The sequence below is a fragment of the Zosterops lateralis genome, assembly GCF_965231275.1.
Source record: "Zosterops lateralis genome assembly, chromosome: 3".
Classification (NCBI taxonomy): Eukaryota; Metazoa; Chordata; class Aves; order Passeriformes; family Zosteropidae; genus Zosterops; species Zosterops lateralis.
In genome coordinates, this window is record NC_139764.1 from 36,882,733 (window position 1) to 36,909,119 (window position 26,387).

Here is a 26,387-nt window from a genome sequence, read left to right on the forward strand (position 1 = left end):
ATTCCAGTTTAAAAACTGCCAGACATTTTTGTTTTAGAAGCCTTAAATTATGCATGGAAACATGAGATTTTTTGTGTAATATTTAACATTGGTTTATTTTGCTGTCATAGCTGTCAATTTATAAAATGTTGCTGTCTCTGTTGCTTAAATGATATGTGATCTGGTAAAATGAAACCTAGGCCATTTTGTGGAAGGAGAGGAAGAGAAATGGAAGGAATGGATAATTGATCCCTAGGCACAGCACCAAGCCTATACACTGACAAAAAAAAAACAAAAAACAAAAACAAACCAGGAGTTTTCAAGGAAAGGAGAGATGACACCAGTTTCAAGCATATAGGTTCTCTCTGCTCTTCATCTTCTTCCATGGTGTAACTTGCCCAGCCTTTAGTCAGAAAAGAATTTATTTTTAAGTCTTTAGTTTCATAGAGTATAGTTCATAGTGCTTGTCTCTCTGATCATAGTTCTGACTGTGATTTCTGAAAGACTGCTGAGAATATTTCTAAATTTAAAATTGGAGTTAAAAACCCCACATGCACTTGATGATTTCAAAGAATAGAAGAGGAAAAAACTAATAAATCTAGAGTGACCAAATAGCAAGCAGGTTTATCTACATTTTTTCCCTGACACAGCTACATCTACATTTAAAATGTCTGCATTTGTTGTGCATTAAGAGTAACATTAAATATAAACACACTATTCAGAGCCCTGCTGCTTGTCAAACTGCTACCCACAAAATACTTCACCCCTCTCTGTCAGTGTTGGGAAAGGCCAAGGATTACAAGATAGTGGGAGACAGCCAGATCAATTTTTTCCAATCCGAACTTAAGTGTCCTGGCCAACATGGAAAATGTTACAATCTTCAGATTGTAACCTCATGTGTGGCAAGTTGAATTTCATTTGCTTTCATGCTGCCTAATCCTCCATCTGCATTAGAACTCAGCAGAGTTCCTTGAGATTTTCTCTGGCCTGAATTTTTAAACTTCATTTGAAAACTTAAATAACCAATATTCAGAGTATTTGAATATCCACAGTGCCTCATAATTCTAGTCATGGAAGAGATGTTCTGTATTTGTGGAGATCAATTCTACAATCTCTGATATCACACTGTAGCCAGAAAAAAATATTATGGAATAAGTTAATGTGAAGAGAAATGTCATGCACAGAGAATGCAAAGTAATTGTTCCAGTCTACTTAGCCAGAATAAGATTGACTCAGATGGACTATGTTTAGTTTTTCATAATCCAGTCCAGGACAGCAGACTGGGGAAGCAACAAATGTTTATTTGTTAATCAGTTTTTTGCTTGATTTTATTTTAGTTTAAAAACCAATATTGAAGAAAAGGAAGATGAGGGCTTACAAATATAGATAAAGGAACTTGGGGAGGTGAGAAAGAGTATTCTCCATGAGCACAGCCAGTAGAGGACAATGCAAATGAATCACAGTCAAAGAGATTCAGTTCATCTGTTCTAGGAAGCTTACAAAGGACAGGTGAAGACCGGAGAAAAGGTCAAGTTTGTGTCACTGGGATTTTTTTGAGAACAAACCTTTGAGACATGACATGACTGACTTGCCTTTGGGAAGGTGAGTGGGCAGAGACCTCTAGAAGTTCTTGCAGACTATAGTTTCCAGCTGCATGTAAGGCTGTGAATCCTTTAGAGTTTTCATACTCATCATCTTTTTACAGTTTTGCCCATGGGAAGCCTGACGAGGCAGGCCAGTCTGTTAGAGGTGCATCAACAATTGCCGTGTTAATTCTTCAACTCCCAAAGGAGGCAGCAAACGGACATGGATGGATTGCTGTTATTAAACTCCCTTTAGAAAGTCACTGCTAAAAGAGAATTACCAAAATGGAAACACATGAGGGCATGTTTGAACAGTCACTAGGAGGCATTAGGTTTTCACAAACCCCCATATGGGGAGAAAATTCTGCTGTTGTACCAAATTTTTATTCTCACGGTACCAATGTTTATTTTGAGAGGGAAAAGGAAGTTATGTTTGTTGCTAAAACCATTTGTATTTCTATTTATTTGTGTATTTAAGAGATATCAGTTATCAGTTTAGCTGGGCAGACTCTAGGCACACTTTCCTATATATTCTTTTCCTTGTTCCCAGTTCCTAGTTGAAGATAGTGCTATATATTTCCAACAAAAAATCAAGCTACACAAAAGGATATCACAAATACAGTGCCTAACAGGTGTTCTTCTCCTACCCATGGCCCTACTGTACATAAACTCTTAATGAAGAGAAGATTTTGTTCCTAACATTTGCATAACTCACATATTTAGCCACCCAATATAAACATTGCCATTTGACACAAATGGTAGAGATGCAAATACTGTGGAAAATATATCTGTACCCCAATTAACAAGATGTGGACCAGGACACGGCAGTTGCTTCTTTTCAATCATAAAATACTTCACCAAGAAATACTACAGCATAAAAATATATTCAGATATATCATTATTCTGCTTAGCCCAGAAGCATTTGCACTATAACAAAAGAATTCACTATGAAGGTTGTGAAACATCAACTTTGGATACTTTGCAAATAGTAGATGTCATTACAAGGCAGATGAACTGGTAGAAAAGACTACCTGGCATGGCTGGAAATCCCTTTAACTTTTCTACTTTCCCTCATCTTTTACACTTCCCATCTCCTCTTACTTTTCCCACGTCATGACCTGTCTTAAGAAAGAATGTAGAATCCAAGTCTGGGATAATAAGTTGGAAGCCAATTAGTATCTTCCTTGCTGGCTACAATGGCAATTGACTTTGCAAGTTTCAAAAAGTTTAAAAAGCAGTTTTAAATTACAAAACAGGCTTGGCAGAGTTTAACTATGTATTCTGATGTTTCCATTGCAGCTCAGGCCCACACAGAGACATTAGAGAGTCATACAATTCACACTTACAAAGAAATCAGAAGAAAAAAGTAGTGTAGGTGGATTTTAAAAACGACTAGCTAGTTTTCAAATAAGAGAATAGTTTTGCTCTTTCTGCTAAGAAAAGAACAATGGAATTGGAATTTTAAAATTAATTCTTAAATAAAGACTTTCTACCCCTTATTTCCCCTGTTAATACTTTGGAAAATAATACCTGCATTGAAAAAGCAAGTATGTGCAGGTTTTGGACAAATGTTATCTTCCCTGGAACATCAGTTTTTCCTAAAGTTACTATATCAAATTACCAGATCAGACATTTTGACTGCTTTTCCTTTCTATAATGATGATTACATCTCTCTGATCATTACGTTATGCAAAGCATTATGAATGAGAGACAGCACATTTCTGCTTCTGTCCCATCCCTGTGTTTTTACAATCAGACTCTGATTATAAATGAAGTTACAGTTTGAACTGGTATGAGACCTCAGTTTCAATAAAGTTACAAATAAATATATTGCTAGCTCTACATGCAGAACATTTTATAAAAAGCCTTTATATTTAAATTTAAAAGGCTGTCAGAATGACAGTAGACTACAGTTGCACCATTTTCCATTTTCATTATAATTACCATCATAGGTACAGATTCAACCTACTGCATTATTCTCTCTTGTTGCAACCCATGGCACAAGAACAAGCTATCAGAATTTTAATGCTTCATATATTCTATAAGTTAAGTACAGTCCTGTATGGCTTTGACCTTTTCAATATTCCATAATTTGACTGACTGGCTACTCTAATTTTTCCCCTGTTTACAGTCTCAGAAACCTGTGGGGAAGAAGCAAAATGTCCAGCCAATCAAAATCCTGAACACTGAAAAGATCAAAGTAGTAAAACATACTACAGTCTCTCACAGAATATATTAGACATTAAAATTTTCATATCACACTATAAAAAGATAACATTTTCCCCTGAAAGTCTAGATACTATTAAAGTGGATCACTAGTGCAGCAAAGGTGGTATCACTAAACCAAATAACACAATTTATACTACTCATACATTCTTGGTTTAGGTTGTTACACATTTCCTTAAATAATGAGCTCTTTCCTAGCATTGAATTTAAATCACATTTAACTGTAGTTTCATAACTTTAATACAAACTCATGACTTTCTGGAATGTCTTCCAGTTTTGGAAACTGCAGGGTTAGATGCTTCTAAACAGCAATCAACATTTCTGACCTAGCACTACATGGAAGTTTTTTATTTTCTTTGTGACACTGGGTAAGTCTAGCAACATAAAGGCAATTTTATGTTATTTTTGTTTACATGACTCATTTGCACTCCTCCAGTAGAGACCAAATAGCAATAGGAGCAGGTGACAAAAAAAATAAAATCCATTGCTATGCCAATACAACTAGAAACAAACAAAACCAAGGCATCTTACTCTGTCAAAAAAGTTAATGGCATACAATGAACACAAGAGATTAAAAATCAAATGTAAACAACATTGAGATCATATAATCTGAATCCTTTATGGATTCATTTCCATGTAATCATTGCAGCTTAATTGGGTTATGGAACCATAATGTATTACCCTGTTATCACAATGCCTATTCCTTTATGTACTTGCTAATAAAACAGATGCAAACAAGATGAAGAGCACTAATAAGATTTGATTTGTAATCCTTTCCTTGAAAATGCCCAAAGAACAGACACTCTCATTATTGATTTCCTTATCAAACAGGTTGTCCTATCTGATACCTTTTGAATGCAAATTGCTAATATGTGTCCTTAACAAGTTTCCAAACCAACCCATGGTTAATTAAAATAGCTTGTCTCTATAATCCAGATTTATCAGAATCTTTGCCTCCTCTTTAGCAGCAGGCCACTGTTGGTAACAATGACTTCAAATATTGCACATAAGTTGTGTATCCTGCTTGCAAGTCTGCACTTGGTTTGATCAGACAGCAGCTGCAGTCACCAAGGAAAGAGAAAGAAGTTATTTCAATACCAACCTTCACACTGGAACAACAAATGTCACATGAGACAATAAAAAGTTATATTATTTGCAAGCAGGATAATATTTAGTGTTAGAAAATTTATAATTGAATAATTCTAGTTGGCAAAAAATCCAGAAAAGGATGTAATCTAATTTACTGCACTGTACTGGTGAGTGATGTTTACAGGCAATGGTGCAGAGCAGCAAGCATGAATCTTCCTCATCTACCAGTCACTTGGTTGTATGATCTCACACTGTGTGCTCTGCTGTTCTTTCTCCCTTGCCATTTTGCATTACAGTTATCATGTATCCCATTCTGTTATTTTTTATATCTCCCATGAACGCTTCTTTCATTGTCTCACTGAAATGGTTTAACAGATCTACAAGTCTTACATTCCTAAGAAAAACACTATCCTGAAATTTGTCCTATGTGTGAACTGGAAAGAAATATCTATAACAAGATGTTCACTAGGGCTCCACTGAGTAAGACTAGCAATTTGAGTAGGATCAAGGAGAAATAACCCAAGTGCTTCTATATCGCTCTCTACAATGACCAGAAAGGAGGTTGTAGTGAGGTGGGGGTTGGTCTCTTCTGCCAGAAAACAAGCAATGACAAGAGGAAATGATCTCATGTTGTGCCCATGGATGTCTAGATTGGATATCAGAAAAAATTTCTTCACCAAAAGGGTTGTCAGGCACCAGAACAGGCTTGCCCAGGGAAGTGGTTAAGTCACCATGCCTAGAGGTACTTAAAAGTAGTGTACACGTGGCATTTAGGGACATGGTTTATTAGTGGTTTTGTTAATGCTGGGTTAACAGTTGGACTCAATGATCTTAGAGGTCTTTTCCAACCCAAAATATTCTATGAATCCATTATTATCAACACAGAGTCCAGGCAAGTAGACAGAAAGTTTGGCAATTTGTGTAGGACGTGATAAGACATGATAGAGGTAAATGTCCGGCAAGAAAAAAATTAAATAAATAAATATTTTATAAGCTGGCTATGAATAAACTTAGACTGAAGTTTTCGATAATCAGTGGAATGTGTTTATGCAGAAAGATCCAAAAAGTAGCAGATGAAGAAAAATATCTCTATCTTGAAAATAAAAAGGAAAGTAGAATGTCAAGTATTTTTATTGCAAATAATTTTTCTGCAACACTTTTTACAGCTTTGCTGAATAGAAGAATTACTTTTACTCCTGACATTACAAAAGGAGGATAATTACTCCTCTTTTCTAGGTATATTTGGTAAAATTTAAGAAGGTATAGATATAGAGAGATTTCTCATTGAGTTACACAATTAAAATTAAGCTTGTGATATTGTGTGAGACAATCCCTTTCCGGAGCAATTGAAGTTGTTAAGAGAAATATGGACTGGAAAAGAGACTATTTCCCATTTGAAAGCATCTCTAATTGCTCAACAGACAATAAAGGATATATAATTTCTTCAGTCTCAGACGCTGATCAGAAGAAAATCTACACTGACCACTGACAGTCCACTTGGAAACATATGTCTAAAAACCCTGGGAGCATCCTCCAAAATACCACCAGAACATTTATGCTCCCATTTATGAAAATGCTAACAGGAAATTTAGAGTTACTAAATTATAAGCACTGTACTTTATGGAACAGCTGAAGAATGAAGATGCCAAATCTCAAGCATTACTATCTGGCAGGTAGCCTAACAGAAATCAATCCAGTTCTAAAAGAAAATCTCCTCTACACTAAGTGGAGATATAAAGAGAGATGGCAAGTGGAAATGGGGTTCAATTCCAAGTCAAGTTGTTACTGCAATCAAAAAATATGTGTTTGTCACTATGCCACAAAATCAGTTGCTTGCTGACTTGTTGAAAATGTACAAGACACTGGTAAGATGAGACCCTTTAATCACTTCTTCTATAACTGAAAGTATCTCTTGCAGCTGGGTGGATGGAAACATGGTGAGTTCTCCAACTGAGTCTATCATCCAATACCCTGAGCTGTCTTCCCAATCACAAGCTTACAATTTGCTCATCTTACTACTTAATTGATTGTGAAGGAGGGTGTCAGCAAACATGTTTTGATTTAATATGTTAATAACTTTGCATATGGAAGATTAGTCTTTTGAGTTTTTCTCTGTGGTTGATGGTGAAAGATTAATTTCTCCAGAGTCCAGTTCAAAGCATAGGCCTAATTTTGGTGCTCAGGGTCATTCACTGGAGAATTTGCTATCCTTAGTTACACTGGAAAATAAAGGCACCTGGCTCCACAAAGCCAGGACTATCCTTTGTAGGTATCCACTACATTGCTCTGGAAAAATATTTTGAGAAATGAAGACTAGGGAAAAAAAGTTAAAGACGGAATGAAGAAAATTACTTAAAAAATTTATCATTATTACATAATGCACTGAAAAATATGAATATTAATTTCTCAAAATAGTCTCTTTTGTGAGACTACCTGTAAAAACCTACAAAAAACCCCAGTAAAAGACATAACTTTTCCCCTGAATTACTCTTAGGTTTTATAAATTTCAGGTTACTAAAAAAAAAATTTGGATGCAGAAAAAACTATAACAGGAAGAAAGGTGTGGGGAGTGGAACATATAAGAACCATCTCTTGTATAGTCTGCTTTTACAAAAGGCTATTACTACATTTTATGATCCATCCCCTTTCCATTTTGGAACTGAAGCCTTAGTGAGATCTGAAAATATCCTGAAACATTTTTCTTGTGAGAAAGGCTATTTTCATGATGCTTTGCTCCTACAAGTTGGAGAAATAATGGCTTTCTCTCAAAAGCCTCTTGTAGAGAGATTTCCAGTGCCATTTAGTAAACTCAAGAGGTCTGAATAAACACCTAGATCTTTGTTCTCAAACTAGCTAAGCAGATTTTAAAGTTTACTGAATTGATGCCACAGAGACCAGGTAGCATTAAATAACTTTAGTGGATTAGCTGACCTGGAACTTACTGTGAAGTACGAGTAAGAAAAATATTCACAAGGATAAGTTTAGGCAAAGGTAGTTTCCTGGTTCTCCTTGTCCAGTCAGTGAATGCAGACACAGGGTCCTTCCAGTTAGGAGCCCTGCTACACAATTCCACATCTCCCTAAATGTTCAGGATAACAAATGCTCTGGTGTTGGTTGTCTCCTCTGTTCTTGCCATCTCTTCAGAAATATGTAGGTGAAGACAAATACAAGGCAAGAGGTAAGAAATAAAATAGCTTATTTCAGAGTATATTTATCAGAATGAATGGTATGCGTATCATCAATAATAAATTCCAAACATTTATCTACAGTGTTATTTTTCCATATTATTCCAGCAAGGATTCAATGGTATCTATGAGCTTTTCAGATGGTTCATGAAATGGCACAGCAAAATGAAGCTGTATTTGAAAACAAGACCACAACTCAGCACAAACTAGAGAAGAATTCAAGGACACAACGAGTGGGTGGATGCACGCAAAGGAATAGCATATGTCAGCACTACCAATTAACAAGTATCAAGTGTGAAGCTGGCAGTTTAATTACTTGTGAAAAAAACTCTATTTTTGTTTCTCTTTTTGCCTGATTTCTATGAATATTTCCTTTTCTATGACACGTTAATATTTCTCTCAAAACTTCTCCTCTCAGCACCCAGACCCTGGGATGATGAATTCCCCCACTTATGGGGAAGGGCAAGAGAGGAAAAAAGTGGAACTTTAAAAAAATCCTGGAAATACAGATTTTTAATATAATAATAGGATGAGGGGTATTACAAATTCTGATATATTGAGACATTCATTGGTGTTCTGACACAGATTTGGCATTGATGTTTCTGTATGACAGAAGCCCATTATAGACACATCTCAGAGCTAAATTGCTTCACTGGCTTCTACATTCTGCATCTCCAGATTTTGTTTGCCATTCCTAGTGAATTCCCATGTATTTCCTATTCTATTTGCTTCATAAAAGTCCTGTTTTAAACATAGTTAATTTGTCTCCTGATAATGAGCATACAGTCGTATGATACCAAGCTGTTCAAAATCTCTCTGTAGGAAGTAAGCACACAGCATGAATTTGATCTCAGATCTCCTCTGCTCTTTCCCTTTTGCCTCATGTAGCAGATGCAGGAAAAGAACACAGCTTCAAGAAGACAAATTAAATTTCAACTGCTGGGCATTATCTTTGACAACATTATTAGTCAGAACCCTGAAATATAAACCATACTTTCTTGATAATGGTGGTATTGCTAGTTGCTGAAAGAGACCACAGAAGACATTCTTATGCAAGAGAGAGTGACTGTGGTGAAATAAGCACAAACAGGGATAAGAAAAACGTTATGCAACTATCCCTGAAAAGCTATACAGACCAAGTTTTATCATTAATTAATTCATCATTATTGATAAAATATGCTGAATATTCTACGAGCAAGTCTGAGTATTATTATAGGGATTTACTTATATCTCAATATAACAATCAACATTCATTATGTCCTCAAATTAAATCTGCGTATACACAGTTCCATTTTTTAACTGTTACTCTAAAACAAACAAACAAAGAAAAGTCAAGCTGATTTTATACATGAAGACTGCAAATAGAAAGATTTATATAGCAGCTTTGGTTTGGTTTTTATGCCGTTAAAGACAGACTTAAATTCACACTGGATGCAGAACAAAATTCAGCGTAGGTGGGCCTATGCAAGAAAATGTCATAGTCACGTTAACTGTATCACCAAGGAATAGTTATAGGTACAAGTAGGATGTCATTACTAAATTTCATGGTGCAACATTTGGTAACTTCCAAAAGGAACAGGATTAAGCATAGGATGAATTATTTTCATTGGTTTTACACTTCTCACTCAAGCTTTCTATGCTTGCAGGTATCACATTCCTTCCTAAATTTCCTCTCCCACATTTTGTCTCCTTTTCATTCTCTTCCCTTTTGTCTTATAAGAACAGGCTACCTCTTTGAGGCCTGAAAGACAAAGGGATGAGATCACAGAGATGTGGTCATATGTACAAATACTCTCATGTTCATGTGCTGGGAACATAATGCAAACCCATTTCACATCTGTTGACTCCATTTTCAAAGGAACCAACAGCCCTGCTGTCCAGGGGAAGTGGAACACAGTCCTCTGTTTTCTGTTTAATTATCATTACTAAAATTTGTGATATCTTAGAGAAGGCTAGGAAACAATAGAAACAACAAATCTTCTTTCCCTTTCCATTTTTGAGTTACAGCAAATGGTAACGTGTTACAACAGGGGTAGATCTCTATGAACTGACCATGAAACTCAAAGTACTGGATAAATCGCATGGTTGTAGCAGTCAGTCAATAAGTACCTGTTCCAACACCTGCCAAAGAAAGAGATGCTCCTCTCTGATCAAAGATAAGGTAATACTGTGATTAGTACTGTGAACATGCTTCAGAATGCACCTGCGTTACAAAGGCAAACATAATTTCAAAAACTTGGGTGCCATCAGACTTGAATGCAAAGGTGAGGTGTTTTGTCCCTCTGAGTCAACTGCATCTTGGAGAAACAAAAAACATCACAGCCTAATAAACGTGTTTAAGTTTACAATAAACTGGAATACTATGACTTGCAAAACTAGAAGGGACAAGTATTACAAGGCATATTTAAAGGACAATGCTGGAAAAAAACCTAAAAAAAAATATCACCATATGTTATCCATAAATGGGAAATCTTAGCAGCTTTGGAAAACAAAGAAATATCAAAAGCCTTAGGGGAAAAATCTTGATGCCCTTAGAAACTCAGAAATAAAACTGGAAGTAAATAAAGAAGATTAAATAGCAAAAATGTAACATTTGACTTTCTAAGTGCTTCTTTCTCTCCCTTCTTCTTTTCCCTTATAAAGTGCAATGAATATCATGATTAATCTTCTATACTCCATAGAAGTTAGTCAGAAAATTTCTACTGATTTTAGTGGAGTTCAGAACAGTTCAGTTACTGTGCCATGCAGGTTTATGAGCACCGAGTCAGGGTAAATGTACTGCAAAATCACTGCACAATTTACACAGCTAAAAAGACAATGGAAAAAGCGATGACCTCACTGGTGAGAAGACAGCAGGACTAAAGAGCTGTATCTGGCTTTAAATTTGCTGCAAAGACAAAAGGACTGGTACACATAGTGTGGTGTTATGCTCTAAACACTCACTGTACATACAACACAATAACTTTTCCATATAAAAAGTTGTGCACCAAACTTGCAGGAACAATTTCTCTTTCCTCTATTGATTAGGAAACGTTATAATTATCTATATGTATCTACTACTCTCTTTGAGGAAATTATCAAAGCCAAAATTGGTCTGTGCTTGCTTATTTATCAAAGAATTTCCATAAATAGTAACGAAATGTTGGACTACCACAAATAATGGAAAGCCATTAGAGAGAAGGAACTGACTACAGGTCAGGAGAGATTCCTGGTATTCAGAAAAAAATCTCATTCACTAGAAGTCCAGAGAAACATGTGCTACAACTATAACTCATGCTGAAATAAGATGCATGGGAGGAAAATGGACTAAAAACAAGGAGCCCTTAAACAACTCACAGTTCACAGGAAACCTGGAGAATCAATAACACAATTCAGACATTATCATATGTAAATCAATTACAAAATGAATATTCACTAATACAGGTATTGAAGCAGAGAAACATTTAAGGTCCTCGCCATGATTTATTAGATGTCTTTGGTTTCCTCAACTACAAATTAAATCAATTCATAATCTGAAAACATAAAGAACTATAACTTAAATATCTGATTCCTAGTATTTAGACTTTCCAATTTGCCAGAGAGACAGTAAATTTTCAGCTGGTTTAAATGATAGGAATGTTAGTCTTCAAATACGAACAACACTCAGACTTCAGCAATCCACAATTAATGCTTTTCTTTGTAATTCAGATCACTAAACACAGGCAACTTATTTTTGAAATTTGTTTTATTTTCTTGTTGAAAAATGCCACACTTGCTGAATATCTTATTTTTTAATAGCATCTCAACCTACTGTCAGCACATGCTGATGCAGACATTATGCCACATTCTGGCCATGTGCATTACAAAACTTATATTCCTAGTCTGTCACATAGCATTTACTGTAAACATCAGAACACTCTGGTAATGATTTAACAAGTAAAATGACAAATGTAGGTTCTGAATATGAACAGCTTGTGTCTGTCCCCACAGACATGGCTTTATAATTTTTTTTTTACTCACTTATGATTCATATTTTTTTACTTGCCTATGATTCCTCCTCTTTTTCATCCAAAGATTTGGAATATATTTGGATTCTTTTTCTTATTTCTTTATGTGCTACTAAAAGAAATTCATATACCTTGTTTTATTCCTTTTTTTCAACTGCCTACCATGCATACAGATTAGGGTGCTGGCTAGCAATGAAACAAAGAGTCAAGATAGTACCTATAGACTCAGTGGTGGAAAAATAGGATGGAAATTTACATTGGAGTAGTGGATGACATCAACTATAGACATTCTTTCTAATGGTTTTACTATTTGAAGCTTCTGACTATTTAATTTAAGGCTTTGCAGGCTGCTTGGATGAACCTTAACATTCCAGCAATACACTGCAAAAAGGATCAAGCCTAAAGCTGGAAGACCTGCAGCTCTCTTTCAAGAATAAACTCAAGCAAAGATATCCTTAGGATCATTATTAGAAGTCAACCACAGGTCAATCAGGTATTAGAAATACACCTAGAGGAAAATGGCAGACAAATCTCAGTTATTCAGCAAATTTCCTGTGCTGAAAACACAACAAAAGTGTTTTATGCTGCTTTAGCCGGCATTAGGAAATAGTTCCCTCTGCTTTTAGAAAGTATTTTTTCACTAATTTTTCTCCAACTCCCTTCCCACACAACTTAATGGTAAAACTCCTGCTCACCATTATAGAATGATCAAAATTTTGATACAAGAAAATTTACATTATTTATGTAAAATTACATCTAAATAAATTCCACATAAAAACTGTTAGAACAACAGTGAGTTTATGAACCAGTTTCATAAATATGCAAAACTTAATGCAATACACTCAAGCCAATGTGTGATTCTGCAGAGAAGGAAATAGCTGACCAAGCTGAATTCCAAGTTGCAATGACCCAGGAAGTATGTGACAGGGAAAAACAGCAAGAAAAAAGCAGAGATCAACCATCTTTGGACATTCAACAGATTTGGAAGACTACTATAATATGAATCCAAAGCTACTACTTGCTGTATGCAAATAATTTGATTTATTTTCTTTGCAATGTATTACTTCAGGAGCTCCCTTTAATATTTTGTAGTACAGTAATAATATTTCATATCTTCTAATTATTTACAGCCACAGCATTCCAGAAACCACCAGATCATTGGAAACCTACAAGGAGATCCAACACTAAAATTTTCTTTTTTTTTTTCTTCCCCTCAGCATTTAATTTCTCTACGCTACTGACTGAATTAAATGAAAACCTGAAAAACATAATGTAAAGCTGTTTTTTTGGTCACATAACCACTTTTCTTAGCAATCTAAGCTACAACAGTACAGAATGAAAAGACTTCATAGCCCCCCCCAAACATCAGCCTTTTACAACTAATAGTGAAAAACTTTTCCTTTTCCTGAGCAGGAGGCTATACATGGCATATATAGAATCTTCATTCAGATGGTTTATAAGGGAGTTAGAAGCAACCAGACAACTTAAAGATCTTCACTAGACATCAGAGTGCTCTGGAAATCAGAACTATTTACTGTTTCCTAAACTTACGGTAACACAGACTCTGAGACAACTGACTGGCTGGGTTGTTCTGTCTTCAAAACCATTCATCAAGGGAAACTTTTGCACAAAAGCAACTTTAAGCTTTTTATCTTGTTTTTTTTCACTCTTTATTTGAAGGCTGATTTTTCTTAGAATTGCTCCACATGCAGTACCTAATGAATTTGTACCTATTTTTTTTGTCGTAAGGGGACTCCAAAGTCCCAAAATTCAGAGAAAAAGTGCCTTTATACTGCAGGGGAAGGAAAACCTGCTACTTTCCAAGTGTAGGAAGAACAACTAGATTAACTGGAAGAGACTCAAAGAAATAAGAATATGTAAGTGGGAATGCCTGAAAGGACCTTTATATCTTCAAGTACCACCCACATTAAGATGTCTCAAAAGGGTCACAGGGCGTGAAAGAGAAAAAAGCAATGGAACTAAGGTGTTTCCATTGCCGTTAGTAATGAGGAAACAAAAGCCTTGGCCTCACTACCTGAAATGTATTTTTAAATGCATCTATTATGAATTCCTCTTTTCTCTACAAAGTATTTTCTGCTTGGAAACAGTGGCTTACAATGCGTCTGGTGCCTACTTTTCAAGAACTGTCTGTGGTCGCCTTCTCTGCCTCAACAGGGAAGGGGAGAGAGCACATCTGGGGTGGGATGTAAAGGAAAATTGTATTTTCACAAAAATTGCGATGGATACAGAAACAGCCTCTCATAAAGCAGGGCATTTTCTTTAGTTATCCCATTTGCTGCAGTAATGTCAGATTATAATCAGGACAGCATGCAGTGTAAGGAGCTAATAGGAAACACCACAGCTTTAGTTCAGACTGAGAGAAAAGCCAAAATAGTATAAATGGCAATGTATTTTCATATAGATCAGTGGATTTAGCTCCCTGCTTAGTTTTCACTGAATCACTGGCTGTAGAGTTATGACTAATGCATCCATAATACTGCAGAGGGGTGATTAAACTTCAGCATGACAAATGTTTATGCGTTTCTGTATGTTCTATAACATCTGTAAGTACTGGCTTCACTCATTAAAAGAAAAACAGAGCCTAATTTCTAGAAAATGAAAGTTGCAAAATCAGAATCATCACTCATAGCATGAATAAATTGAGAAATGTATTTCAAAATAAAAGTAATTATTGCAAGGGTTTCTGAGTCACCCTCTGATGGCACGCATCTACCTGAAAATTAATATAATTTATGACACCAGCTACACAACTGCAAGAGATAAGCTACTTTAAGAAGTGTCTATCCTGATTTAATACTGGTTGATGAATCCCAGAAAAATAAAATCTTCTACTCTTTAAATATTTATCATATTGTTTAAATATTAAAGATTAAACTTTTCGTCTTGACTGCCAAATCAGTATTATACAGGTTGGAAATTTGTTTACAGTCTCTTACAGTAGGAGCACTACGCGTCAGTGTCACAGGATTGTGTTTTCAAGCCTCTGGCTGGTGACAGCTGTCTTGCAGTAACATGACAACTGTAATTAAAACTGTTTCCAGATCCATTTGCATTTTATTCCTGCTGAAAAGTGTTTTACAAATCTTCAGACTGACCAGCAAAACCACTGACTTTTCCTATAACTTTGGCTGAGGATTTGTAGACTGAAGTGAACAATAAGTGTTGAAAGACCTTCAGAATAATAAGGTTGCTATTTTGTCAAAGACCAAGGCAGAAAAAGCAATGAACTTCTGCCAGAGTAAAATAAAGATGAGAAGTTGTTCTTTACCTCTGGCTATGGACAGTATTTTTCGCAAATATTGGGAAACTCAAAAGAAATACTTCAAAATAACATTTGTTAAATAATGGTAAATGGTTTAATAATGGTAACTATGAATATGTGGGGAAAAAAAAGGTAAAATTGAGTAATTTAAGCATGACTATTAGTCAAGGTAATGAAAAAAGCAAACTCCATCTTACCAGCAGATTGAAATAAATTGCATGCTTCTTGAGATACCAGAATTAACCTGAACCACGCCTCTGCTAAATAAGTAAATTATTATGGAATTTCATACTTGCATCAAAGCTCTACTGCCAAAACTACAGATCCACACATTCGTAAAAGATGCAGATATTCCATCCGAATTCAGAAATACAGAGCTCAGTCTATTGTAATGCATGAGGATTTAGGAAACTTGACACTACAGAGTCACTATTACCAGGCAAGTAAGGCAGAAGTTATGTGGCTGAGGAATGATGATACATTAGCTATCACCTGAAAAAGGTACATTTGAAGCTGTCATGACTGCAGATAGAAAAAGGAAGATATTTTCAGTTGATAGTTCAGTGGAATTAACATGTGAAAGAGCTGAAGAAAAGTGGATCTCTATCTAAACTTCCCAAGAAATTCTAATCAAAACCTTTCACAGGGCTTTTCATTAGCAAATTCCTCCAGCCAAACACAAACCCACAGATTGTATTTCTAGAGAAAAATGAAAGATCCTCCACTCTTCTCTCAAACACAAATATGCAGGAGCATATTTCCAGTATTTCTGCAAGAGAAACTGATACTGTTCAATCACCATAAATAATTGGTTCTATTTTTATATCCAGCAATGCATTACATTCTTGTGCTCAGGAGTTTTCAGTATTATAAGATTTTATGTGATATTTATAATTTAAACACATTTTTGATTCTAAATATGCATATATATAATAAACACATAAATCATGCTCTGAAAAAATATTTTTTCTACATAAAATTGCTCATTTAATGATTCTACCCGCAGATTTCTTCTTTGTATTTTTATTAATTTCTATTTTTTTGAGTCATAAATGTTGTTTAGGCAGATTTCATTTTAAGACATTGGTTGCCTTGTTTGGTAAATCCCTAATCTATCTGTAATTAAGACAGCCCATAGCTGAAATCCTTTAACTGTATATAAATCTCTGAAAATCAGTACTTAGGACTATCTCTTCCCCTTTTTCTTACAATAGATGCAACTTAGGACTTATTAGAGCTTCCTCTAATAGGGACAAAGTGGACCACACCAGGTTAGACGACTATTCCAAAGCAGTTTGGAGTTAATGAAGGCTCAATACTTAATCTGTTAAGAAATGTGAATAGTTACATATTTCTTGATCCTTTCCTGAACCATTGATGGGACTCATGGAGAGCCTGGTGTGCACAGCAGGTGGATTTTATGTCCACACCACTTGAATGGCCCTGTGTTCTATGATGTAGTCTTGGAGTTTTCAGGCTTTATAGGTAATTTCTAAACCTAACAATTATTTCAGGGGAAAATAATGAAGTGTACTGCAGGTATATCACAGGATATGCTTCCAGATTCTCTTATATTCAGTTAGCATCTTCTATTGCATTTTTAATCCGAGAGATAAAACAGATATCTGCATATTCATTTCCCTTGTCTTCACAACTTTTTTTAGTAAATCAAGAAGAAGCAACAGGTTCTCACCTGTTCTCATATACTGAACAAAGTTATTTTGCATCCTCCTTATCCAAAAAGATGCAGTTCTTGTTACATTCCCTGTTTTACAATAGGGAAATGAGAATGTGAAGGTATTCAAGACAGAAGGTCAGACGAAACTGAGGGTAAGTTTGATAAAATCCTTGATAAAAAACCTGGAAGCTACAGCTGAATTATTTTAGACAGTAACTTGTAGCATTAATGAAAAATACCGAGTCTAATGTATGTAAATAACCAATTTAGATTTACATTTTAAATTATAGATTATAATACCTTTTAATTATAACTTCATAATTTATAGGTCACAGGTAACCTATACATTAAAGAGCTTCTCAGACTTTCCACAGCATTTTCTTCCCTATATTTCCTTCCTAGTCCCCTTACACCAGGGTTGCAGAGGACTACGTGGTATGAAACTGAGTTGGTGTTCAAGCACATTGTCACTACAGAACCCTGTTTTGGCAGAAATAGGCAATTCCAGCACTGCACCCAGTTCAGTTGGTCTAAAGGACCAGAGAAAGATGAGACTCTAATCTTTTTCTCACTTGAGCTGTGCCAGTGACAGCAAATCACACCTCACACTCTGGGCTCAGCATCCCTGCCTCCAAAACAGTGATGATGCAAAAGATGGTGGCACATTATCATTTTTTGGAGAGAAACAAGTGTAAGACAGCTGACAACAACTCATTTTTCAGCATAAAACTTCCAGTAAAAAAAAAAAAAAAAAGCCTGATAACATCAAGACCCAAATTTTATATGCATACATTTTATTTTATAGTTACCGGTACTGAATCATAATAGAGCATTTTCAGAATCATTTTGGAAAGCTGACCTGCACTTTAAACAATAACCTGAAGAGTGTCTAGCCTCTAAAAGGTATTAAAATCAGTTATGGGACTATAGATCACTCTATCATACACTATCCAAAGATGATAATTACAAGTTAGCATTCCATCTACATCTAAGGCTAACAAGATAAAATTGCCAAAAATATTAAGTTATTGTCTGACATCACTGAACATAATAAATAACATATGTCCTCCATTTCATAAGGGAGTTAAAAGGGCATACATTTACTGTGCATATACCAATCTCTGATGCAACTCTATAGAATTAGACAAGGAGTCACTTGGCCAAATAGCACATGCAAAGAAAACAAGTCAGATTTCAAGGCTAGTGTTTAAGCAGATTCAAAATGCAACGGGATCAGTCTATGCCTTCATTTTCTGAATAGCATTTAAAGTCTTTATAGTGGTGCCAGTGAAATCACACTAACTCCATGCTACTGCAAAAACGTAACAATATTTCAGCACAAAAAATACTGTATGTGTTCGTTATGTCCTTTCACAACAGAATGTCATGGCAGGAGCTAAAGTTAATTTGAAAATTAAAAAGGTCTTTTTAATACTTGACACCAAACTTGAAGGCATTGCCTGTCATCTATCACTGAAGTAAAGGCATAATATAAACCCCAAATTTTCATTCCTTAAAGAACATCAGAATTTGACCCTCTGATCTTAAAAAATAAAACCCAAACAATTTTTTTTTTGAGATGAAATTGGAATGGTACAGCTCTCCAGCTAGTCCTGTACTAAGTCCTTGGCTTGAAAAACAAGAGAAAACAATGTGCAGCAACACTGAAAGATGGTGGTAATTGTTTAGAAGGAAGAGAATAAGGAAATGTACATTAAGAAGAGGCCTTGAAAACTCAGAGATCACACTAACTGAAGAACTGCAAGCACAAACAAAAGGGATAAATATTATTGCTAAGAACTGACTCCATACTGATACAGTTTTGAAACAAAGTGAACTTTGCACAGAGAGAAGCCTCTGAAACAAACAAATGGACCCAGCTGCAGAAGGAAACCTGAAGGTCACGTTCTCGAAGCTCAAAAATGCCATTAAATCCATAAATGTTAGTGCTCCTGTTTATAGGTAATGCTCAAAGAGCCATGCACCTTCTGAAATTAATAAGCAGTGTTTCAAACTACTCCAGCTTCCCCAGATTTAATCACTATTAAATATCTATGATGGTTCCCCCACAAGGGACTTAATATTCCTTGATATTCTTATGTATAATTACTTCTTATAATCAGTGCATAGCTATTAAGTGATGTACTGCTAAACCTCCAAGTTTCAAATGGATAAATATTAGCCTAATGTGCTCAATCAATGCATAGAAATAACTTTAAGCACTTTTCCTGCAAGGTAAAATATTTACCATTTATCATAGTTAGATTAGCTTGAGGCATTAAGCAGCTGATAGAGGAGGATTGAAAGCCTGGAAATGATTTTAAAAGTCCTTGATTTTCTGTGAAGGACATCTTCAACAGAGAGGGAGGAAAGGAGCAGTGAGATCTGCTACCTTGAGCTTCCCATAAAACAGAGTACTTAGGATCAGAACCATGTCAGAATATTTGCTTCATGAGACACAAAATGATCCTTTCCATAGGAAAAAAAAAAAAATAAAAAAAATCACTAGAGGATACAAAGGGCTTCTTATCTTATCAGTTTACTGAATTTTTCAATCTAAATGATTCTAGCAGCTCTGGAGTAAGTTTACACCATAGCTGAGATCATGCCCAGAAAGATACACAATTAATATGTTAGAGTTAATTGTACAATTCTTAAACAATATTACTAGTATTATTATTACTTCTAATACTACTAATACTATTAATAATTGAGAAAGAACCTTCTGTACTTCTCAGTTGGAAGATGAGGGGCAGTTAGAATAATTTCTACATAACTTAGAGAAACTGCAATAGTGTATTCGAACTGTGATGTTTGATTTTTATTCTTTATCCCCATGTAATAAAATAAATAAGGAAATGCAACTAGTGTTTTTCAGGTTCTTTCTATCCCAAGAAAAATTCAAGGGTAGTGTTATAATCCAGACAATGCAAAGTTTTTCTAAAGCTGCAGGTACATTTAGATACAAAGTTAGGAAACTATACACTTTTTTCCCCCCACTGCATAAAAGTAAAGCCTCTTTATCAAATACATCACATGTAAATAATAGTCTTAACATTTTTTTGCTACACTTTTGTTTTATTATCAAATTAACTCTTGTTTCCTCAAATGTACCAAAAGCGAGACAATTGGTGATTAGATATCTTAAGTAGAAATGCATATAAATAAAATTCTAAAGACATAATTCTCCAAATTACAGGCTGTTCACTATCTGATTACTGTCCCTTTTGTCATTTACTATTAAAGTTGAAGATTTTTTTACGTATGGGAAAAAAGAACAGAATTCACAAATCTTATCTAAATATCCAGTAGTTCTGTTACCAATGTTTTGCCATTGCAGTTCTTGCTCTGAACACTCAAAGCTGCTTCTGCCACGTAAGATTTAGCATTCTGAACCCTGCTCATTTTGCTCCTCTGTTTGATTTTTACCTCATGATATAGCACGTAAGTGCCCATGTGCAGGTAAAACACTAAAATATGAACTATATTAAAATAAAATACCCACTGTTTGCCCTCCTTTTCAATTAGTTTATGGCTAAGCTATGAGCAATTATACTTTACAAATTACCCATATTTCAGGTTCTTGAAAAGAAATTACATTTTTGAAAGGGGTATATTGTCCTTTCATGAAAGGAGTATCCTTAATGAAAGAAAAGTGTACCTTCTTGGGAGCTTGATTTTACTCAATTTCAACACTATTCTTGTAAATAAAAAAATAGTTGGTACTGAATAAAATTAATAAAACTGAGCAATTACTTAAAAGCAGAGTGCAAGAGGGTAAAACAAAAATTATCTCAACCATGGTTTCGAAAAGAAAGTTTTCTCAACTTCTGAAAGGTACACAATGTGAGGACCAAGTTGTTTCTTTTACTTCAAACTCTTGCTTTATACATTATATCTTATATATAGTGAAAGTGCTGTCACCTCTAGTGAATCAGGGTTTTTATTCCTTTTCTTTAGCTCCTTTTCAGTGATTTCTTAATGAATTTAATGAGAAGTTAAAATCAGACAGTACAGAAATTACACGTTCCTGTCACCTTAGCAAAGATATAGGACAAAAAAAGCTACAAGAAAAGATCCTCACATTACTATGGATCAGTCTCAGAAATCAATGGAAGGAAGAAGACAAAATCAGAGTTTTGGTGCCTTAGTTGAAAACAAGATAAACAAATGCCAATTTTCCAGCACAGTTTTTGCCAAATTTGAATGTGACTGAGTAATCTCTTCGTTTTTCAGAATAAAACAGAAGGGTCATTTAAAGCCAGAATTTCAAATACGGATAACAAAATTTCACATCACTGGATCATGAAAGCTGGAATCGCTATTTCCTGAAGGCATTCTTCATCTTTCATTAGCCAAGAAAAATTTTCCAACCCTGATATCTGCCAGCTCACTGGAGAAACCAGCCAGTGACTGTAAATAGACTAATTTCTTTTATTGCAGAAGGCAGTTCTTGTTCAGAGTTGAAACACATTGGCTCATTAATATAAGAAATTACTGGGGTTCATGGTCATTACTTTTCTTTTCTCTTAATGGATACAAATCCTTATCCTCCAGGTTTTCTAATGCAAGATTTACATGAAAAATATCTAATTTTACCAACCAGCAGTATTGTTGCAAGGTTTTGAAAAGTATATGTACATGCACTGAGCTAAATTATGTACATCTGTAAAAAAAAGCAATAAAAATTACTGTAGAACTTGTACAATTAAAACTTCATTTAAGAGCAGACCCAGCATATATATGCAAAAGCAGAACAGGACAGGAAAGAGCTTCTGGTGAACTAATCAGTTTTGTTCCATTTTCTATGCTAGGTACATGACAGTTCTTTCACCTCCTCCTGACCCATCTGTTACACGAGTTTGTTACTTCTTCAAATAGAAAAGAATCAGGTTCACAGCTGTAACACTTGGAATAATGCATCTCTTGGAAGAAGTGATTTTGCACAGAAGACAACATAGGTTTTTTTTTTTTTTTTTTTTTTTTTTTTTTTTTTTTTTTTAATATAGCTTAAATTCAATTGATATGAACAAGAGGATAGAGTGTCAATGTTTACTACTCATCAGCTCTCATCATTCTCACTGCAAACTGCTGGGTGCTTTTGAAAATAATTTTCTCTGTACTAGATACCTGACTTGGAGCTGCAGCATTATGAAGTAATTTTTAAAGCTTGACTCAACAATGTTATTTACTGTTTTATTATAAGGCACAATAAAAGGGATAAGAACCTTTGTTTAGGAATATGTACTCTACAGCTGTACAGCTCTATAAAGAATTAGAGGAACACGTAGCAAAGATAAAATGTGCATTCATGAATGTGGTTAACATAACCAATTAACATTACACAAGTAAATGAGCTATTTGTTATTACATTTCAAAAGAAATAATATTTGCATGCTCAATTTACCTCATACAAAAGGATCTAATCTGCTGATTCCCAAATACATTGTGAAAAGAAATGTGCATGTGAAATCAGTGGCTCATTGACCATGTAAACCCTATACTGGCTTAATTGTAATAGTTCCTTCTTCCCATAAAATTGTAGAAATTCAGTTTATGCATTCAAATAATCTAATTTTGCCAGGTGTCTATTAAACTGAATTTGCCATTAAAAGATGCAGTTAAGGACATTAAAAAAACTTGCAAAGTGCAACTCTGCAATACAAAAGTGACTCCATATGAATTTATATTGTTCCACAACAACTTATTCAGCTTCTATTGTCTTTATTAGATTTTAGTTCTTAACTCATTATTGAAGCACAGTTCAAGGATGAGTGAAATACCTTATGTTCATTATTTGTACTCAGAATTATTTAATAAAACCTTGCTACCATTGTGTTAGTCACTGATAAAACAAAGAGCTTTGCAGAGAATATTATCACTCAACAGTAAAATTATTTACCTATGTGTCCTAGAAATAAAATCCTTGCAATATCATCCTAATATACTGGGGAAGTGGGGAGTAGTATTGAATAGAAACATCTCTTTCCTAGTCTCATTATTTTAATAGTCTCACTGCACTGATTATTCTTCAATTAATCCAAAATAAATTAGAATTCCGTAAGACTATGAACTTAATTTTTCTCACAGTAGGTTGAATAACTCTCATGACTGGGAATCTTCATAGGAAAAAACATGAGGATCAGAAATGTCTATTAGAAGAATCTCATGGAAGGGGCAAGAAGAAAATGGTTGGAGGAAGTTTATAGCAGCAGGAATAACAACACAAAAAGTATCCAACAAACATTTATTTTCATAATGTGGGCTAACTACTGAATTTTTAGTGTTGCTAAAGAAAATGTCTGGTTTAGTTGCAGACTTAGTATATTTAGTAGTACTCAAAGCCAGAATAAAGACTGCACATCAGTGCCACGGTTTCATTCATTATTCAGAGTGCAAACACAACATAGAGGGTGCTACACAAATTCCACATCTGTGGTGGCTGTTTCAGGATCACTAACACCTCAGTGACTCCATGTGAATGAATCATAGGACAGACAACCTTTGGAATGAGGAAATTGTATCAGTAATTCTGAACCTGGCATGACACACAACCTGAGTATGGAGGGAACTTGCAGCTTTATTATTTGTGTGACCTCATTATGCAGTGATGAACTAATAATGGTGTTGGCTGCCACGGCCAGCTCCTTGGACAGATGAAGAGCCAGCAGTATCATAGAATGCACACATTAAAATCCTTGTTTCTGCTGAATGCAGAAATGCAAACTGTAATTTGTTTTTCTGAGGCCTGTGTCAGCCTTTGCAATACCCCATTACATCTCCATCTGCTAAGAACCCAAAAAACCTGAGAAATATTAAGCCCTGTTTTAGACCTTTCTCCAACATCCCTGAAATCAATGTTCTCTATCAATGACCAAAATAAAAATGATTCAAAGCCCATTCAGATCATCACAGAAACCTTTCTCATTTTCACTAGCCCTCTGGGCAACAATGAACCTCCAGGATTCAACAATAATCTTCTTTCCAACCTGTCTGATCAGGACCAAGCTTCTTCTCCTCTTCTAGTCTACTCAAGCAAATTCACTTCTGCAACAAAACCCCGAGATGCTAGAGGAAAACTCAGAAACCTTAACTGTTTGTAAACACAGGAGAATTTACTGTGCTGAAGTACTGAGGAAATGTTTCCAAGGAAACCTCAATGGATAGAGACCTTCATCTGATTTATTTTTTATATTGGGTATCAGTTAAAATGAGGGGTGTCCCTAAGGGTTATAAACCTTTTCTCCTGAACTTTGGCCAATTCATGACTTCAAAGAAACTGCAGGCAGAACTGGAAACTAAGTGTCAGGCTCTTGTTTGATTGAAAGACTGTGCAATCTACAATTTTTAGAGCACAAGTAAATGTAACAGTGCTTGGGAATTAGGTAATTCTGAATGGATGTAAATTAATATTAAAGTTAAGCCCACATCTACTCTTTTGTGTGCATGTATTTGAACACATTCTTTAGTGATGCTGGTTTCAGTGAAGCTGAATTACTTTTGGAAGGTATCACATATCAATCCAACTTCAAATGAACTGCTAAAAAACAGTTCTGCAAAGGCTAATTACAGGGGTTTTGTAATGCATCATATATAACTTTATTAACCAAATTCTATAATGCTCCCTCTTCACTGGCCTGGAGCCGTGATGAGCAATAGCATCTGGGAAACCAGCCACTGACTTTTCACTTGCTCTGATAATTTTAAACATCTAGCTGCAAGCTTAATTTTGATTTCTTTCCCATATCTATCTTTCTTCATTACCAGCTAGATACTTCAGAATTAAACGTGCATTGGAATAAGGTCTAGAATTTATGAGTTCGCCCTCCTGGTCAGACTTAAATTGCTTTTCTAGAGAAAATAGCTTCCATCTTCTCAGGAGAAAGGCGGAAGTCTCTTCTGGATGTGTTTATGAAGTGCCAGATAACACGATTCCAACAGTGTCCACACAAATTGCACACATAGATAGCTTTGAAAATCCCATCATGACAAGGAAAGAACAAAGCAAACCAGGATCTTCCAGAAACCAGGATCTCCTGGAAACCAGAGAATTCAGAATTAATAGACTATGGCATTTCATAAGTAGCAGCAATTCCCCTGATAATATTTCACATGATATTTAGCCTATTAAAGCATGATCTGGATTTCCTGTGAGGATGGAAAAGATAAAGAACTAATAAGAGTAGGGAGGGAGTGCTGTTCTACTCTGTACAAAACTCTCCCCATAGAGGCCAGCTCTGGTATCTTTGATAAACACTAACTTGAGTAGGATTTGTGGTTTCGGTAAAAGAATTGCCTTTGTGAAAAGTAAGCCATAGAGACACTAAGGACTTTATAGGAGGCTATAAGTAACACTGGAAAGCAGGGATTTTATGCTGGACACCCTACAGACATTTAACTTGCTTTAACAGTTTACTTGGCATTCACATAGAATTGTAGACAGGAAGCTGCCTGTGTGCCAAGGACTTCTTTTACAGAAAACGATCTTTTGTGATATGGGGCACTATTTAGTCTGTATTTTTTGGTACACTTATGCCCTCTGAAACTCTGAAAGAGTCCAAACATATATATGTATACACATAAACGCACACACACATATATCTATATATGAATGAGTGATTCAATGTGCATTATTCTTTTCTTCTCTAATCATTCACACAAGTAACAATCACTTTAAAACATATTTCACTAGTCCATTATCTACAAAAAACCTCAATTTGACATGACCTTCAAATTGACTAAGCATTTAGTTCAAATTGCATATATGCTTTAATTAAATATCACCTAGGGACAGTGACTAAGGAAATGTCTGTCATTTTCAAAGGGAAATACAGATTTTCACTATAGTGTCTATATACTTGTAAACTTTGCTCTATCCCCCTTTTTATTTACTGTTCAGACAATATTGCTATTGACAATGATAACAGTAACTTCATAAACTGCAATAAAATCCTCAAAACCAGCTTGGTTAAACACATGGCTCCATATTTAGCATCATGATTACAATTCCTTGTCTGAAATAGGAATCTGAGCAGCTAAATGTCCTAGAATCTGGCCAATAGGAATGCAGAAGTGGTTTCTTTGAGACTCAGAGATTAACAGAAGTAAATAAGAAGCATATTTAAAAATATATCATGAAATAATATTGTGGAAAGTGCAAATCTATAGAAGCTGGGAAAAGCCTTGTCAGCAATCTCTCATATAAATGTTTTTGTCTTCTTTAGCAGCTAACCAGGAACTCTTAGGGGCAAAGAAGAACACTATGCCTTTTCCAACAATCCTCACAAACAAAAACGGAAAAATTCAGAGACTGGCTCAGAAGAAAAAAAAAATAACCCACAGGCCTTATTTGAAAGATATTTAGTTGAGAAGAAATAC

The 26,387-nt window shown here is 35.1% G+C and overlaps 1 protein-coding gene across 3 annotated transcripts in view; it reads right to left on the bottom strand.

The window, feature by feature from the left end:
• The window catches only part of PRKN (parkin RBR E3 ubiquitin protein ligase), a gene marked incomplete at its 5' end in the record, with an annotated part of 673,262 nt that overhangs the window by 183,103 nt on the left and 463,772 nt on the right, over positions 1 to 26,387 (bottom strand). For 2 of the 3 annotated variants that reach the window (XM_083857571.1, XM_083857570.1), the window contains one exon: positions 290 to 382. The exons of the other annotated variant lie outside the window; for it this stretch is intronic. In XM_083857571.1, the coding sequence (XP_083713697.1) occupies positions 290 to 382 (93 nt within the window). The remainder of the gene's footprint in view (positions 1 to 289; positions 383 to 26,387) is intronic. 3 annotated transcript variants of the gene reach the window in all.